Source organism: Chrysoperla carnea, chromosome 2 (genome assembly GCF_905475395.1).
Source record: "Chrysoperla carnea chromosome 2, inChrCarn1.1, whole genome shotgun sequence".
NCBI lineage: Eukaryota > Metazoa > Arthropoda > Insecta > Neuroptera > Chrysopidae > Chrysoperla > Chrysoperla carnea.
In genome coordinates this window covers 4,356,610-4,377,539 of record NC_058338.1, presented here as the reverse complement: position 1 = coordinate 4,377,539, position 20,930 = coordinate 4,356,610, and the positions used below count along the sequence as shown (strand labels likewise).

Genomic DNA, 20,930 nt, shown 5'->3' with positions numbered 1-20,930 from the left:
TTTACAAATAAAAAAAACCGTAAGTGCATTTAATTTAAATATTTTATTTAATTAGCTTACTAGTAAAGTTTAATTAACTCATATTAATGTCTACTTAATGCATCATAATCATACCTAAATGGATGTATATGATAAAAATTAATTTATGATAAATCATACAAATCAATTTTTATAAATGAAAAAAAGTCATATTTTATACAAAAAATATTAATAATTTTAGATAATCTTATCAGATGAATATTTATGATAACGTTAAATAACTTTGTACTTATTTATTTTGTTTATTTTAAATAAAAGTAATAATAATTTATCAAACATTTTGTTTACATATATTTATGTTATACTTATTATCAGTGATATAAATGCTAATAAATGAAATGAATGTTTAGCTTGAATTAGCCAAAAAAATATACTTCTTTTTTTCAAAAATTATGTATTAAAAAAACAAATTTTAATAAATGTTCTTGTTTATTCTGAAACTAAATGAACGATTTTTTTTTAATGAAAAATCTTCCAAATATAGCACGCCCCTATATTAGTACTGTATTTGTATCCTTGTTTATATAGTCCGGTCGATAGAGGTCTAAACTAGTTTAAATTGGGCTTTAATGATTGGAAATAATTGTGGATGAAGATATAAAATGAGTTTTAATATCTCTAGAACGGTTGATCTTAGGACAATAATACCCCCAAAACAAAAAACAGGATCAAATTTCTATTAAAATGACGATATTTTGAGATATTTCTGGAACCAATTCGAAATAAAAACTTTTCGTATTGAATTTTAGACGAATCTCACCCAACAGTTAAATAAGCCCGATTATATTGTATTTTATGGATCAATTTTGAAAATTTTCTAGATTTTTTGGAAGGGAAGAAATTTGCAAAAAATCGGGAAATTATTTTTGTCTCTGATATTGTTAAAAATAATCTTCGAGGTTAAATTTGACCCAAAAAATTCAAAAATCGAATCCTTTTGGCGCTCGAGTACTTAGTTTTTGAGATACTGAAATCGTATACGGGAGATGATATCCCGGAGCTATTTCTTCAGCCAATTCCTTAAAAATTATTCGTGAAATAGCAAAATTAAGCAAATTTTCAATACGTTGGATTTATTAGTCAAAGGGACCCCATAAACATAAAAATTCGGATCCTTTAAAGAATAAAATTGTTCTTTTTCGAGATATATCCAGAATAATAGCTTATTTCGTATAGGATTTTGGGTGATATTGCAAAAACCCAATCTTGAAACTACACGATTTTTGAATTTTTGGGTCAAAGCTACCCTGTAATCCCTGTAATGTAAGTTTCAACAAAATTCTAAACAAAATTTTTGTGTGATTTTTTTGACTTCTTCAAAGGGAAAAGGAAGTCCCTTTTCTTAAAGGACTCCCTTGAAATCCCTTTAGAAAATTGCAAAAAATCGAGAAATTATTTATTTGTATAAAAATATTCTTGAGTAATTTTTTCCCAGAGTGCACAAAAAACAGGCATTTGGACGAGTAATTTGTGAGACATCGACTGAAATCGTCTACTATACTTCAGAAAAGTTTTGAGGAATAGGCAAAAAAAGTTTTTCCCAATATGAAGGCTGAAATTTACTATACTAAAATCTTGTAAATTAAGTTTTCCCTTAAGTTCAATCCTCCAATCATAAAATTTTCATAAGGATTAGTTTGCATTGCAAAGTTGTATTTTTTTTAGTCTAACTGCTGGGCCATATTTTGAACAATAATCAAAACACAGAAGTATTACGTTCATTGCGCATATACAATGTATACAAGTGTATACAATTCATTGCGCTGACACCCGGCTATCAGCTGACAAAAACACAGACATCTTGTCAAATAAAGTATACATCGACAATTTTTAAACAATAATTTCATAAAATTAATGTAATAAAATGTATAGTTTTTTATTAAATATCATTAATAATACTAATATTTTAATAAAATTTAGTGTCATTTGTGATTTTAGTTAATCAAGTCATAATTAAAAAACTGTATGACGTCATGACGGTACATTATTGTAGTGATGGAGACAGAAGACAATGTAAGTGATTTAACTTAAATTTTATCAATAATATTTCATTTATTTTAAAGAAAATTAATTTTCATTAAATTCATTAATATATCATTCATCATCTATTATATTTTTATTGAGAAATTATTTGAAATTTCATTGACAAACTACATAAATAAGTTTCAATCTGACATTGAATTTTTTTTCATATGTCCTTGAATGAATTTTCTGAAAATTCTTCTAATTAATAAATATAATTAATCAATTTCAATCAATTTAATTAATATTTATACAATTTTTTTTATTAATTTAATTAATATTAGTGTGTTATAAATTAAAGAATTTGATTTTATTTTATTGACATCTGCGAAATGGAAATTAAAAAGAAATGGACGCGGTGAATAAGTGAGAAAGTTAAAGTAGGACAATAAATACTTACAAATATTTGTTTTAAAATGTTTATAAATGCGCAGTAGAATGTTAGTAAAAAGAATAAGATATATTTGTAATACTAATAAAGGTTGAAATAAACATATATTTTTAAACATTCATGTATGATGCGCGCATTTGTATTTTTTTAAATTCTATTTATTGCACTGATTTTGCAATATTTTTTTTTTAGTATTGGAAAAATAGAAATATTTAAGTTACGCGAATATATTTCTTCATTTTAATTTCAATTTGATGACATTGAAAACGAATTTGTAGATTTTTTTTTTTGTATAACTATTAATTGGTAATGAAATATGTTTTGATATTTTAAAGTATGTTACCTTTTAATACACGGGGATCTTTTTTTTGGGCCAAACGATTAAGATTTTTAGTAATTTCTGTCTACTATTATAAAGTTGATTTCAAATAATTTGATGAAGGTCACTTGATGTCATAATTGGTAAAACCAAATTTTATATTTCTGCATATGAAATATTATATGAGTTGGATAACCTTGCATTGGCTTTGGCTAATTGTTGAATTTATTTAGTAATCCAGTAGGCTTTGAATTATTCTGAAGCATCAATAAAATCAATTCATCGTCGAACACTGCGAAAGCAGGATATAATCAAAGTCGAATTTGTTAAAATTCTTATGAAAACTTTAAAATCAATCATTGGAAATCTCTCTATAAGTCTGTAAAACGTTCTACCAGATATGGTAGAACCAACATAGCTTAATAGGTGGTTAGGTTAGGTTAGCTTAGATAGACTGTTCTGGAATGGAAGTCACTTGGACCAAAAGGTTCATTGTGACACCGAAAAAGGGTTGGTCCATCCCCGGCCACTACTCCATGAACCATTTGGAGCTGCTTAAGACCAGCAGAAGTGGCATTGTTTCTTTCTCCTCCTCACTGTGACAACTCCTACAATAACCGTGATACATTATCAGGCTCAGGCGCTCAGTGTGTCCATTAATAGTTGCAACGACATTGCTTCTAGGGGTCCTTTGAAGCGATATGAGATCTTCGGAACGCCTACGATTTTACTCTCGCCATATCTGACTGTTTTTTTATAGAACCACAAGAGCGTTTCCCCCTTCATCTATTGAGGAGCAGCTTGCAGTTCGCAAACGCAACTCCCGGGTGTCTATTGGTGCTTGTGTTCAACACTCTTTTGTTATTTCCAGCAAGTTCCCAGTACAAATTTGTTTATATTCATTTGTCCCGCTTCTTTTGAGATAAGGTAGACCGAGCTGAAGGATCTAAGCACTGCTTGACTATTGGCGGAGATAGTAATGTCGCTGCACATGAGAATGTTCAGTCTTATACATTCCCATACCTCGTAAATATCACTTTAGTACAGCTGAAAATATTTTGATTTAGCTAAACTTGCCTTTGCACCAAGTTCTTTTGGGAGTTAGGATCAAGTGATTTTGCGGTCCGCTCCCGGTATAATAAGCCCAAATAAATATTAAGTTTATCATTAATCAATTGGCGTAGAACGCGGGGTTTTTAAATTTCAAACTCCCTAAATTACTACGCCCATGAAGGTAAAGGATTGAAAGTGTCAGATTCAGTAAATTGCGTAAATTTTATTCTTGAGATTCATAAACTTTTTGCTAGAAATTAATATAGGTCCTAAAAAATTATCACCGTGTATTTATGACTTGTGTGGTGCATTGATATTTAAAGCTTTTTATCTGTCATTATTCAACATTAATAAGTGTATACAACACCACCTCTATCGGTACCGCTATCCGTAGAAAATATTTCAAATATGTTTTCACTTTTAAAATCATAATTTTAAAGTAAAAATTTTTGTAGGTATGTGGAACACACTCAAAACATTCATAGTTCACAAAATTATTATTTTTGTTGTTTTAGTTAAATAAAATGTTTAAAAAAAGAACAGAAGTCGTTTTAACAACAACAACGAGTCAGTCAGTAGGTAGTTAATACAATGGCATTCAAAAGTGATGAATTTTTTTTTTTAAATTATTACAATCCATTGGTGATTAATATTCCTATTTATGAGTCTTTCTTGATAAGTCTAACGGCTCAGAGTAGTTTTAGTGAGTCATTTCAGAAAGGCCGAAAATTACATAAGAGTTAGTCAGAACCGTGTCCTCAATTGTTGGCCTATTCCGAGTTCCCAAAAAAACTGCCAAAGCTGTATCGCCTGTCTCAAGTTTGGATTGATTCTAAAAGGAATAGAACCGATTTTAATCGACAGATATTCCCAAGAAAGTATAGTCGATGTCGGCTCTGTCTCATCAGGGAACTGATTTCAGAATGGCTGATGTCGAATTTTTCCATATTATGCATAAAAATGTAAAATTAGACTTGATACCATAACAAAATTTGAAAATGAAATTAAAATTGATTAAAGAACGAAGAAGTTATAAGCATTCAAAGATTGTTGTCCATCTTCTTTTAGCAAAACAAAGTTTTATATGTATTTTATATGCATTCTCTATGGTGATATCGAACAATGACGTCAGGGCATAAAAACATCAGGACCTTGTTAGAATCAGACAAGATATGATCTTATGAAAGGCAGGAGTAGGATGGGGACATTGTCTTACTCTCTCCCACGGTACCCAGTCACCGCCATATTGCTTATGTCATATTTGTTGACAGTAAATATGTAAAAAAATTATTAAACAAATAAATCAACTTGACAGTTCGAATGTGAACAATCAATCAATATGGCGGTAACTGGGTACCGTGTGAGAGAGATTACGGAGAGCATTCCCTCACCCTACGCCTACCTGCACAAAGAGCATACCTTGTCTGATTCTACCAAGATCAGGACATAGTGAGTTTAAGTTCGTAAATGAGCAACATAGATCAATTGGGTCTTGGGTCCGGAGAACCCATCTTGTAAACCGTTAAAGTTTTGTTTGAAGCATTTATTCGTAAAGACCACTGTTTATCCGTGGGGGGCGCACTGACAGAACACTTTCTATTCAAAGTATTTCAGTATTTTTCTTAAAGGTACGGTATACGCAAAACTTTATTCTAATAAAAGCCTTAAACAAACCCTACCAATGTGTAAGAAGCTTATTTTGTTTTTTTAAATGCACTAACTGAATGTGATACGACCTCAGCGTTTTATAAAAAAAAGATTAAAATAAATTCGAAAGCCGTATAGACTTAAAAAAATTCTGAAATTATCTTTACAGAGATGAAAATTCTGTCGTCAGCTGATGTTTTGCATTTAAGCATTTTATAGTGCTCCTTAAAATGAAGTAAATGTAAATAAATTTCGATGCCAATCGTTTCTTAAAGCTACAAGTAACAAGTGAAAAGAAACAATTGAATGAGTTACTTGTTGAAATACCATGCATAGTCCGTGTTGATTTCTTTATCATATTACACATACATACATATGACACATACATAACTGATAATCAAGTATAGCACATATTATAAAATTTCCGCCTAATTGGCGCCCTCACGGGTAAACAGTGATGTTTACGAAAAAATGTTTCAAACAAAAGTTGTTTAATTTTTGATAAGAAACATTTTTTACATTTAAACTTTTGTTCTATCTCTAACGGTTTACAAAATGGATCCTACGGACCCAAGACCCAATTGACTTATGTTGCTCATTTACGAACTCAAACTCATTTTTAACGTTCTGAGTACGCTATAAAAATTTCGCCCTGTATACATATTAAATTATTTTATTACGTAGATATAATTTAACGAAAATAAAATAAAATTGAAATAACTGCAGAAACCGATACAAATGATTAAATTTCTATCGTACTCCAGGGCATTGAAAAATAAAAAGAAAACTGAATATAAGTCGAAGAATAAAAAATCAATATTTCATGTGAATAAATTAATAATGAGAAATTTGATAGCGTTAAATTTTTGGAGTCATACTTAAGAACACATATGGTTGTTACTGATCGTCGTCAAAGAATCTTTTAGGTGAGTTTAGGCCAGAGTTCGTTGATAATATTATCAAGTGATCTGTCCGAAAATTCGAAATGTATATCGAAAAATTGCATTCCTGTTTATCAACCGTCCAGAAGAAATACAAAGTTATTATACCATGTATATATGAAATATATCATAGTATATTAAGTTTAGTCCCAAGTTTGTAACGCTTAAAAATATTGATGCTACGAACAAAATTTTGGTATTGGTGTTCATAGAATCATCTAGTTAGTCCATTTTCGGTTGTCTACCCGTCTGTCAACACGATAACTCAAAAACGAAAAAATATATCAAGATGAAAATTTTTTACAACGCACCCAGGACGTAAAAAGTGAGGTCGAGTGCGTAAATGAGCAACATACGTCAATCCGTAGGACCCAGCTTCTAAACCGTTAGAGATAAAACAAAAGTTTAAATGTATAAAATGTTCCTTATCAAAAAATAAACAACTTTTGTTTACAAGAATTAAATCGCGTTTGTCGGGGGTTTTTTAAATTTTGTAAATTCACTTGTATCAATAAAATATCTGAATCAAATATAAATAATTTTCCTAAAACTTGTTTTTCGAAATAGGCCTTCGGAATTCCATTATGTATTTGCGATCTATTTTGGAATTTGTCTTGTGTCCCTGAATTGAGTATGACACTCAAATAATAATTAGGACAGAACAAATTAATTGTTAACCTCACTTGTCTCATTTATTGTTTTGTCTTAAACGTTACCAATTATTGTTTGAAGGTTATGGTTTCGCTTGAATGATATCGATAATTTTAGTATTTAGTAATTTAAATTATGTTCTATGTATTCTTTTCAAAGCAATAAATCAATACAGAAAATTTAAAAAAAAAACAAGTAAAAACAAACAATTGACTGAGTTAATTCTTGAAATACCATGCATAGTCAGTGTTGATTTCTTTATCACATTACACATACAAACATGTGACACATACATAACTGATAATCAAGTATAGTACATATTATAAAATTTTCGCCTAATTGGCGCCCTCACGGGTAAACAGTGATGTTTACGAAAAAATGTTTCAAACAAAAGTTGTTTAATTTTTGATAAGGAACATTTTTTATATTTAAACTTTTGTTCTATCTCTAACGGCTTACAAGATGGATTGACCGTATGGATTCAAACACGAAAGCGAACAATAAACAACACACTAAACATAGACAAGTATCAAAATGGGTAGATAACATTGCATAATGAATAGATTGTATTCACTTCGCGATGTTTTGTACTGTTTGACACTTGCCTATTTTTGTTTTAGTGTTCGCTTTCGTGTATATTGACAAATGTTTTATAAATTTTGGTGTATTGTTTTAAAATTTTTAATAAACGATACACATAACATAATATAAACATTTTGTCAAGGTTAAGGAGGTATCATGTAGTTGATAATTAATTTGAAAGTTATGATATTTAATATGGTTGTACGGTACGCTATTAATATAACGTACACTTGTTAAAACTTATCAAGTATGTATTGGCCGCCGAATAAGCATTTTAACAAAAAAGGGATCGGTAATATTATTTTATTTCTTAACAATTTATTTCTTTGAATGCAACCCATCAATTTCTTCATTCATTTGTTGAAAGTGTGTTTTTGAACTCGACCTCACTTTTTACGTTCTAAGCACGCTATAAAAATTTAAGCTTGATATCTCTTTTCGTTTTTGAATAATCGTGATGACAGACGGGCAGACAGACGACAGACAGGCAGACAGACAACTGGAAATGGACTAATAAGGTGATTTTATGAACACCTATGCCAAAATTTTGTAGTATCAATATTTTTAAGCGTTACAAACTTGGGACTAAACTTAGTATACCTTGCATATTACATATACATGGTTTAATATTACAGGTCATTTCATAAAAGTAGTTCATTACTAGTCATTTCCTAAATGAAATGTCAAACGACCCTCCGGAAAGTCTTGTTGCGATTTGTGTAGTTAAATTTTTCGAAATTTTCTGTTAATTTGTCTTTATTCCGAGTCGATTGTTGAAAATTCCATCTTTCTAGCATGCATAGAACTGAACAACGTAATTTTGGGGCGTTATTCCGATTTTCCGCTCCCATTCGCTCATACAGGTATCGAAACTACGCGGACTGTAACTACATTTTGCCAAATTAGTTCGATTTTCTTTTTTGAAGCACCAATCTTTTTTCTTTAATGAAAAAGTCTATACAGAGTTGTTCAATAGAGCTTTTCATTTACAAAATGATTCTTTTTTGTTTCGGACTATTTTTAATCAAGTAAAGACATATCTTATATCTTCTATTCTTGTCAAAAAGCGCTGCTTAAAAAAGATAAAATATATTTAACTTTCTTAGGTTGAATAATTTTTTGACATCTATCCCAAACAAAAGCAAATCGATGAAAAGGTCTATAAGACGTTAATGTTTATTATGGTTACTTAACTAAACTTGGTAACCCAATTGATTTTGGGTCAATTAGGTACCCGTATTAAAGCTGGAGCAATAGATGTTCTATCTTAGAAGTGGTATCATGTTATTGAAGCACCCTGTAGTTAATGCCACTGTAAATAATTAATGAATTTGTCTTAAATTAACTTTAATATGGAAATTAGTATAATATACAATTTTCTGTAATGTTCGATGTTTTATTTTTTCCAACCATGTAACCATAAGACCCAAAAAGCAACCCAGATAAATCTCCAAGAATTCACAGTGTTATTTCAAATAGATATTTTGTATAAATAGAGCAATTGCTTATCTACTTACAGGAGTAGAAAAGTAAGAGTAGACTTTTCAACAGGTTTTCCGTTGTGTATATTAAATAACAATTTAAAGGCTAATTATAACACATTGGTTTTACAAAAAAAAAGTATATATAATAATCAATAATGTAATTCCATTAATGCTTATCACAATCCATGAATTTCTCTTGAAATATTCAGATATATTAAGTTTTATTTGAATAATTCAAAAACAATATTTTTATTACAGAAGAACTGCGTTATAAGATATAATAATTTTTGTTACAGTCAAGTTCATAAAAACATGCTGCTATATTACAGCAGACATGTAACAGTACACAATACTTGTACATAGTATGTAGGTGCCTAGTCCGTAACTAGGGCGAGGCATCAGTTGGGATGTCAATTTTTCGCTAGCTATCACTTATGTGCTTAATTCTGGGACCAGTTCTCCACATTCTCGAAATTCATTAGAGCTAGGGTAATTTTGATCACAAATTTGAAAAGTATGACCCAAATTTAGTAGGATTACATACTTTGTTTATCAAAATTGGATAAAATTTGCATGTGATAGAGCAAAATTAAAATTTTTGGATTCTGATGGCGTCATTAAGTTTAAAAATTCGATTTTTTTGATAACACAGGCAAATTATATCCGATCTTATTGGAATTTTTTTTGAAACCCACTAATTTTGGGCCATTCTTTTCAGCTGTCATGTCAATTTTTCGCTAGCTATTGCTTATGTGCTTAATTCCGGGACCAGGACTCCACATTCTTAAAATCTGTTATAGCTAGGGTAATTTTGATCACAAATTTGAAAAGTATGACCCAAATTTAGTAGGATTACATACTTGGTTTATCAAAATTGGATAAAATTTGCATGTAATAGAGGAAAATAAAAATTTTTGGATTCTGATGACGTCATTAAGTTAAAAAATTCGATTTTTTTGATAACACAGGCAAATTATATCCGCTCTTATTGGAATTTTTTTTGAAACCCCCTAATTTTGGGTCATTCTTTTCAGCTGTGATGTCAATTTTTCGCTAGCTATCGCTTATGTGTTTAATTCCGGGACCAGGACTCCACATTCTTAAAATCTGTTAGAGCTAGGGTAATTTTGATCCCAAATTTGAAAAGTATGACCCAAATTTAGTAGGATTACATACTTGGTTTATCAAAATTGGATAAAATTTGCATGCGATAGAGCAAAATTAAATTTTTTGGATTCTGTACGTGTAACACAAATACAATAGATTTTTACCGATTTGGAATTATAACAGCGCAGGGCAGTTTCTGCAAGAACCTCTTTACGTAAAATCGACGCACATATTCATAATCAGAGACCTAAAACACTTCAAGAAACACGGCGTCTACTCAACCAAGTTTTACTTCCTAGGAAACTGCCAATCCCGCGAAAGGATTATTTTAAAATGCAGACACCAGTTAACATGGATGTACACACTATTTCTTACAAATTATAAATAAATGACCACATAAATAGTTTGCGGGAGAAAATCTATTTAAAAAAATTATTTCATTTTCTTACAAAAAAACTGCATAACACATAATACTAAATCACATTTACTCTTTGCCAAAATCTGACATTTTTCTTTTTCTTGGTTTGAGGAGGACTTGCACCCCCTAACCATACTGGTAGAACTCTTCTCCTTACATGATTTCCGAATTCCAAAAAACGTCCTGGAATATTTAGGAATTGCCAACCTCTAATATCATGCAATATGTCATCATAGAGATTTAAAAGAGCTGAAAATATATTTGCTTGTACTTGTGGTGTGACTTTTCCTTGCTTGGTGAATTTTCCAAAAACAAGAGTTCCTAAAAATATACATAAACTAATAAAAATTATTGTAAAAATGTAAATAATTTTCATTCTTTGTTTTTACAAAGGATTTATTTTTGACATTTCTATTGTACAGAATGATCAAAAAAGTTTGATTTAATTTCTTTATCCGAGAATAATTTTAAAATCTCAGCGCCGCGGTAGCAATAAAATAAACCCGTTATCAGGTTACGCAAAATTTTAATTTAATTATGAGTTCATCGAAGATCCATCATGTGGTGAATAGAGACGAGTATAGTTAGAGTATTGATGATTGAAGAGCGATATCTATATTATCAAATTTATAAGCAGCACTTGCACACAATATATTATATATTTTTGTAGTTATGTGGTATTGTAAAGCTAAAATAACACATTATTTGACTACAAAGCATTTAATTGGTTTATATGTATGTACCGTGCAATCAACCAAAACTTTTTAAAAATACTGTAGGTTTACAATCACCTTAATCATTATGTTTTATTTTTACAGGTAAATAAACACATGAATAATGTGACCACAACCAAAATGGCTGAAATACATCATACATCAAATGAACATATTCTAAAAAACATACAACAAATGAAATTATTAAACGAAAATTACACTCAACAACAACATCAACGCATATTAACGCCTCAGGAGCGTAAACATGAAATGCATGATTTCAAAAATAACAATATTTCAATCACATTCCAAGCATACCAAACCAAAGATACTACAAAATGTCCGTACGATGATGATTTTGAAAATACAGGCGCACCAACAGAAACAAATAATAATAACGAAGTAAATTATGATGATAAAATGGAGGACGAAGATAAAATGGAAGATGATGATCAGAATAAATCATCAGTAATTGATGAATCTGAATCGCAAAGTGATAATTTATCAGAAACAAATGTTCAACAGAATTTACAATCGTTAGAACCATCACATCATGCTAGACGACCAATGAATGCCTTTTTAATATTTTGTAAACGGCATCGTGCTGTTGTCCGGGAAAAATATCCAACGTTAGAGAATCGTGGTGTTACAAAGATTTTGGGAGAATGGTGGGCTGGTTTGGAGGAAGATGATAAAGCATGTTATACAGCGTTAGCTAAACAAGTAAGAATGTTTTTTTAATTTAAATTAATTTCAATAAAATAATCGAGGCCTTAAAGTCCTAATTATTCCATGCCATAACTCTATTTGAGATGAAAATTTTTAACTCGTTCCAAGACTTAATCAGTTTTGATTCGTCGTTTAGTAAACCATTATAAAGTCTCAGAAGTATCAGAAAATCTTTTTGTTCTTTCCAATACGTTTCTAAACCATTAACAATTCTCCCGCCATCCCAAGCACCGTTTGTGATTGATCAGTCTTTACCAGGGTCCTCAAACCTACGCTCTAAATTATTTTAGGTTGACCACTCCGGGCTCATCGCAAACCAACGTCGAACAGTGAGTTCATTAACATGACATTAAAACGCACAAAACTTTTGCAACAACCTAATTAGGGATTAATTTGTTTTAATTATACTTCTTCCTATTTATTTCAGTATAAAGACGCTTTCTTCAATGCCAATCCCGATTTTAAATGGTACAAATTGCCAGCACCACCGTTAAGAACATTAAATACACGCCCTGGAAATTATTCACGGCCAAATTCAAGCATGGGTTTTGATTATGGCTACGAAAATCATTCAGAATCCGAGCATAGTTATTTAAATATGTCAGATTTTACACCAGGAAAATTAGCCGATGAAACTCAATTAGGTAATTTAAGTTCATTGATCGATCCAAACTATAATTCCATCAATAACGAAAATATGAACGAACCTCAACGTGATCGATTCGATGGCGATCCGTCACCACCAAAACCAATTCGCAAACGATACGTCAATGAAATAGATTCAACTTCTTCAGAATCACCTGTAGTTCAAAATTCCTCACCATTTACAAATTTACGTAATCATGCGTTAACGAGCACACAAACTTTGGAAGACCGAAAATTAAAGCGCTTACATAAAATTAAGACATCTTCGAGACATGATAAAAAACATTTATGGGCTGATGATGATGTGCCAAATTCAACTGAAAGTATGACGCAACAGGAGTTAATCGATCGTATAGTTGAGCATAGTATGCGTAACTCGGACGATAGTGACTATATCCTTGAAAAAATACCAAAAAATAATCTTGACTTAATACGAAAATCGGGGAGATCATGTAAGGGAAAACGGTATGCGGAATTTATGACCGAAGGTCGTTTAGTAGTAAATAAACGTAGTAAAAAAAGTAAAATGATGTTTTCCAGTCAAATGAGATCTCCTTCATATCTAATTAAAAATAAATCACCAGGTGACCTTGAAGAAGATGATCATAGTCATTATCATCATCAATTATCGTACAACGTAAACTTAAATTGTACAATACAAAAACTATCTGATCGAACGGCTAATAAGAATATCACGGAGGAGCAGCAACATACTGACGATGAATCTCCACGACAACGTACACATTCTGGTGCATCGGATGATAGTATTACAAAAAAAATGTTTCGTGCTGCTGATTTTAATTTAGATGAGAAAATTGAAGCGTTACCAAGTTTAAGTTTAGAGAAATTTCAACAAAAGAAAAAAGAGAATAAAAAACGTAAAAAAATTAGTCATACACCAAAGACACAATTTATTCATAATAATAATAATAATAAAATAGCCACGACAAATAATAATAAAATGGAGGCAAATAACAATACACATTCAACAGTGACTGGATCACGGAAACGGAAAGCACGTAAGGAAAGTATTACACATGTTGTAGCAACATCGCCGCCACCACCAACAACAACAACCCAAACTGTACACACAACAACGCCAGATTTATTTAATTTGGCAACATTGGCGGAAGTTGCTGTTAAATTAGGCGGTAATCCTCCATAGCATAATTTATAAATCCATTGTGCTCTCATATTTTTACACAAAAAGTTTTTTATATTACCAAATATTAGGTCTTTATGCAAGGTTTTTTGAAAATGGGTGTTCCATTTTCGATGTCGTTGATGTTTTGTACTAGAAGGTCATGTATTGTGGACAAGTGACTGGTAAAAACATCCCGGTTAACAAAAATGGCGAGACACATTTCCACACTTATCTCTTGAAAAGCATCAATGATATTTAGTTTCAGATCATCTACGGTTTGAAATTACGTCTGCTTTATGAGAGATTTTTCAATTTCAAAACCATTCAAATATTTCACCATTTTCGTTAACCAGGCCTTTTTTACTTTCCACATATCAAAATGCATGACATTCTAATGGCGATCGGTACCTTTTAAAATAACATCGAAAATGGAAAATCCGATATATACTAACTAGGTTATTTCTTACTTAAAATGTCCTGTACCAATAATTTACTTCAAGGCTGGCTTAGAACAAATAGATAAAATTTCTTTTTAACACTTGATTTCGATGCTTATCGTCGAAGTACACGAACTCCCCTTCATTAGATTAATTTAAAAACAAATTCATAATTCTTCCAAAGAAAGAAAGATTTAGACAATAAAAATTTCTATAAAAAATACACCCAACTCTTTCGAGGATTTAAGGGCATCATATGCGGTTTGTTCGAGCGCGATGTGATTATATAAACCAAAAATTTATAAGTTAGCGGAGAAGAAGGTCGCGTATACAGGCACGAATGCAATCTGGTATTTGTGTACTGTATTTACAAAAGAATCAGTAGATGTTATTACGATAGTATTACACAGAGCATAGTGGCTTAGGGAAAGGCTGCAGGACCCATAACCCAAAGGTCCATAGATCGAAACTACGCTCGGCTAACAGAATTTTTTTTAAACAAAATTATGGAAGTGTAGAGCGTTTACAACTGGACACAATCACTAGAGGCGTTCGGTAAACTCTTTTTTAACATTGTCAGTAATGGGAGCTCCTCTCCTTCTCCTTCTCCTCTATCTTATACTCTTTGATATAATCCAAAATAGTTATTGAACTACAAAAGTAATCACAATAATGTGGAGATAAAGTTCGTGTGTATTTGTCTAGGTGCCTGAATCGCGTCCAAAAAACCGTCTTTTTAACGAAGTCGGACAAGGCGAAGCGAGGACAGTCGAAACACTACAAATATCACATTCTCGTTTCTCGCTCGACTTTGTGCTACTTCAAGAGAGTGTCGAGGACCATTTAAAAAAAAGTTGGGTGTATTACATTGTTTTTCTCTTTCATAATTCTCAAGCTAAAACATAGTTCGATAGTTAGAATGAGAAAGGGAACTATTGCCTAATATTCAAGTCTCAGTGATTAAACTAGTAAGGACATATCTTATTATATGAATACCTACGTATTTCTTCCTCAACAACCGACTCTCAAATAAATAGACTGATCTGCTCGAAGTTGATAAACAAAAAGCTATATTTCTTAGTGACTTAGTAACATATCTGTAAGAATTGTGAAGTAAAAATGATGCCAAATAATATGCTACAAGAAATAACCTAATTTAAGTTATATGTAAAACCTTGGACTATATTTATTTTATTAAGGTTTTAAAAAAAGGATTTATTACAACAAATAAAAAATTTTATATTTAACTAATAGTTACCACTATAAAAAAATTATGTTTCAAAATAGGGGATTCATTCTAGCAAATAGCTGGGTGCTAGTTGTGGGAGTATTTCATGCATAGATTATAAATTTTATGGCCTTTTTAAAGAATTTGTTTTACTTTGGAGAGGTTTAGAGTGTTTAGACGATTTTATCGTATACGTAATAAGTATATTGGATATTAAGTTTGGAAATATTTACAATTTTATTTGTTGTAATAACGAAAACAAGTTTTAATTTAAACAATTTTTAAATGTTGTCAATTTTAATAGTTATGCTAAAACTTATATTACACGATTTTATAGAAACATCATATTCCCTTCGAGGCCGAAAATTTTCTTACTTCAATCGCTTAGTTTTCAATCTATTGAAATACACGAACGCAATCTGAAGTTTCATTTGCTGTTGTTCGAAAGTTTTAAGAGATAAAGTTCTTCCTTGCGATTGAGATTTACGAAATCGTCGTTGAGTTCTTACAGACTGATTATCTCTTAAAATAGATAATATATTTTCCGAATAAAGATCAAAGTTTGGTAACAAGAAACAAACATCGGTAACAAACTGATAGAATGTTTTTAAAATCGTGTAAAATATCAGTTAACATAAATTTTCAGATAAGAATAAACTCCAATTGAAAGAAAAACAAAACTGATGCCTGATGTTGATAAAATGATATAAATAATACCATATTTGATACGTGTAAGTAGCCTTAATTATTTTTCATGAATGTACCAAAGTTTATTAAAGATTATGTGTGAGATTTAATGAAAGCTAGCCAATTCGTGCAAAGAACAAGTTTTTATTCTATTTTATTAAAATCTACCTTTATATATATTTATATTTAAATAATATCGTATATTTTTGATTATTCAAATAATAATTATTTCGTACGGAAGCCTGAATGGGTCACTGTCAATTTATGAGAAAGTGGCGCTACACTAGCTTATTTTTTAAACGTGTACTACTCACAAGTATAAAACCCACTTTTAAAAAAGTCACTAGTTCACTTTCAACAAATGTATTTTTGACTTGTGGCATTATGGAAACGAACCTTTTTGAAGATGAAGATGAAGAAGACTCTCATAAATTGACAGTGAGACATTCAGGCTCAGCGTAATTTCGACCCCTAAATAAAATAGAATAATATGTTTTACTTAAAACAAAAATGTTTATTCGTTTTTTTATATTAATTTAATTAATATCATTAATCAAAATATTTATTGTTACAAATTTAGATTAAGGGATTTTATGATTATGATGAAAATTATAATTTTCATCGATTAGAGAAAGAGTTTTCCAAAAGTGATTTTGCTATGCCAGAAATAAAAATTGTTAATTTCAATAATAATTCTATATAAGGGGATTGGATGTCGATGTTTTTCGTTATTGAAGGGTCGATAACGTAAAGTTTAGGGAATGTTAACTGTAAATAATTGTTATTTTTGTAGGTAATAAGGTGTCTAGTCTAAATATTTTTGTATAATAATTTTGGACTTGATTTGAGAGAAAAGATAGTGATATCTAGGTTTAGTGTGGTTAGAATTTTATTTTATTTAAATCAATTGTGGCCTTATAGTTCCTATTCTAGGGCTCTATTAATCTTTTCCAATTTGAAATTATTTTTTTAATGTAAATTGAAACTCTTAAGGAAGGGGGTATTCTGGTCTATGCTCAAACATCTTTCTTCTAATTCATATGTAATTTCTTACAAAGCTATTTCTGCTAGCCGAGTTGTTTTGCCTTCTTTTGAAGCAGCAGTAGCTGGCAGTACAGAGCGATCAATTCGAACTTCGTTACCAGAAAATTCGCTGTAACTCCGAAAATATTTACCTTTAAAAATTTCTAGACCAGAATATTGCCTTAAATAGAAGTATTCTGCAACCGGGTTTGTGGAAATTATAGTACCTATGTGTTCTCTTTGAATGCAACCCATTTTCTGCCAAAAAATTATTTTAGAATAAAATGAATACTTTTTTTTGGAGAAAATAGAAATTTTTAGGCTCAAACACTCTGTAAAGGTTACTGTAGGTACAAACAACATGTGTAGAAATTCCATTATTCTAATACACCACAGATGGGCATGGGATCATCGAACATCACAAAATTATTGAGATTGTACAATATTCTAAACAGTTAAGTTATTTTTACTGCCTTTTTTTTAACTTGTTGTCTGTGTGTCTGCAGAAAAAATTTTAAATCGATTTCTAACTTTGCAGGCAGACTAGTGGCAACGATATAAAGAAAAGAAAAAAAGAAAAGGAGTATTATATAAACTTGGCCAAAGATGATAAAATATAGAGTTTTATTTTAGGTAAAAGGATTGAAATCTAAATTAATCTAGTCTATGGTAATTTGAATCAGAAAAAGAAAGTTAAACGATGCAAGTTAAAATGAGATGACGAAAGAAGGCTTTTTCCCGGCATACTTTTTCAATCCCCGTCAGTAGTATCGTTTTATTTCGCCCTAAAACTTGATTTACTATTCAGTATCCAGGGTCCAATATTGTTATTCCCTGTTTACAATTTGGAAAATGACAGCTTCCAAAAATTAAACGTACACTAGTTACTTTTGGAATTCACTTTCAAAATAATAATTGGTTTCACAAAAACCTTAAAAGAATTATGTTTATATTAAAAAATAATATTTTATTAATTTTTAAGAATATATTAAATATAATATTGTTTATTATTATTAATTATTATTATTATTTTTTGTTTTGTTTGTTGGTCAGTATAAATTTTATGATACCGTTAATTACATGCAAATATATTTATATAATTATATACATATTATTTTATATTACCTTAAAAATACAAATATTGTTATCTTATTTAAAAAAACAAAAAATTATATAGAAACTAATTTAGATTAAGAAGAAGAAAAAACATATATACATATACAGGGTGCGAACAAATAACTATTTATTACTATCATGAGTGATAAATATCATTTCTTAGAATTTCGTGTGGAATTTTTTAAAAATTAGGTGCCTAAACATTCAGAAATGGATATACAGTGGGTTCATTTCAAAAGTATCCACCCTTAATAGCTCTTGACCTGATATGATTATTGTGACAACACGTCGATTTAGATATCGAGGAGGAAGTTCAAAAATGATACCTAGACAATTCTAGGTTTCGTCCCTTAGTCTCTAGCCACCCCAACTTTGAAATTTTAAATGGCACTTCCTACTTTGTGATACCTTATTTGAAGGGGCATGAAAGTCTCTATTTAGTCATGGTGAACAAAATGAAATCCTACGATTCGTTGTTAAGATAGACTGCACAGAAGATGGAAGTTGAAAATTTGTTACTCTTGAAACCTAAAAATAGTTATTACGGGCCATTCTGTATAAATTAAAGAAAAAACACCAATCATATCTTATGAAAGAATTTTTAATAAATAGTTCAGCAATATATTTAAAAAAATAATGTGTACAAACAAAAAATATACATATATTATAAAAGTACAGGAAATTTTATTTGTCTTAATAAAATGTAAACACATTGTATAAAAAAAATATATATATACGGTAAGAATAGTAAAAAATTTACAAAAAATGGTGGATTATATAATTCAAATAAAGTGTAGTAAAATCAATTCTAAATATTAAATAACGTGTAGTAAAATCAATTCTAAATATTTAAAAAATTAATATTTTTATTAGCAATTATTATAAAAAGTACTTTTTATATAAATCAATTATTTGTAAAAATGATTATTATAAAATATCAATTATTATTATTATTTTCCATATTTTTATGTAACATTGAACCTTGAACTGACTGGTTTGATAATTATTCGAGGGTATAACTTTCAAGAATATTTTCAATATGAAAGGAATGTTTCGACCTAGTACCGGATTTGATGGTAGGGTATCATCCCTAGGCCCAAAGCATCACAAAGCGCTCTTTTTTTGTAATAAAATATATACAATTTACTTTTCTAATTTCGGCGCTCCTTAAATGTTGTCCCTCCTGTGCCTAAGTCTAAATTCACCGTTGTTTTGAACAAAGAAGTTGTCTTTGAATGATACGCAATGTGTAAAGAGATTAAAACGACTACGGCATGTCGAATCTACGATTGAATTTAAGACTAAAAAAAAATTAAGTATTCCGTTATTAGAGCTAACCTATCGATTTTATTTTGGAACGCAATCAGTTGGCCACAATCCGGAATAGATAATAATATCTTGTGGAAAATAGTAATAATTTTTAAGAAAATTTATAAGAAATACACAAAAATTTAATTAATATTAAAAGAAATTCTAGGAAATTGATTCCTAAATTTAAATTTGGGTAAAAGTATAAGTATCAATAAATGGCAATAAAAGAGAAATACAAATTTTATTACCTATCAGTGTATACATAAGATTTTAAACACAACTACTTTTAGATCGATAGAAAATTGGGACCATAGGAAAAAATATAATAGGGCAGTAGTTCGATTTTATGGTTTTGTATATAAGGTTTATAAAATTGGGCAATATTTTAGAAAAAAAAATTTGTAATACTTTTGAATACTTATACTTTTTTGTAAAAAAACAGAACCGAAAGAAAAATTGATATTAGAAATGTTAATTTATTTATAATTCTTTAACTAAAATCAGAAATTTATGATAATTTTCTTAAATAGTTCCTACGTCATCATATATGATTGCCCCTGCCTGTTGTCATTCCTTGCCTCACACACTGTTCTAAAGAGACTTTAATGCTAAAAAATACTCTATCTAGCAGAAAAAAGAACTATATATGTTAGCTATATTTAACGGTGTAAGTGCTGTTATAAGCGACATCTTTTGTCTTTCCATTCAATGAAAAAATTAGCTGACTCGAACAAATATGGTTTACAATTTTTTACTCGTGGCATTGACATCTTAGTGTTAAAAAACTATCTAAGAAAAGGAATCTGGCAACAGACAAGGACAAACATACATAATGTGAAAACTATTTTGATCTTTAAGCCTTGTCCGCGAAAAAAGAAGGGATATGACCAGAAGAAAAGGTACCATATATCCCGATGTATGGTCATTGAATGAGAGAAATGGGGCAAAAAGTGACATATTTTTCAACTTGAATATTTAACGTGATATTTAAATTAACATTTTCAATATGAATAATATTTTGGATTGATAAAATTGTATTAAAAAATACACATATTTGATAAAATTTTTATTTTGAAATACAAAAAAATTTATAAAAAGTTTGATGTCAAAAATGATGTTAGCACGATGTTAGAATAACACAAAACTTTATTCTATCATGGTTAGTTAAAAGAAAATGATTGTGATTTTATGAGAATATGAAAAACAAAAGGAATAAAATATATATTTTTTACTAAATTTACGA

General features: G+C 29.8%; 1 protein-coding gene across 1 annotated transcript; it reads left to right on the top strand.

Annotated features, from left to right (window-relative positions):
• LOC123293621 (HMG box transcription factor BBX) lies at nt 1-16,069 on the top strand. Its single transcript, XM_044874499.1, has 4 exons — nt 1-19; nt 1,978-2,052; nt 11,473-12,090; nt 12,524-16,069. Exons 2-4 carry the CDS (start codon nt 2,035-2,037, stop codon nt 13,904-13,906), a joined length of 2,019 nt encoding a protein of 672 aa, XP_044730434.1. The 5' UTR covers nt 1-19; nt 1,978-2,034; the 3' UTR covers nt 13,907-16,069.
• Nucleotides 16,070-20,930: the final 4,861 nt, after the last annotated feature.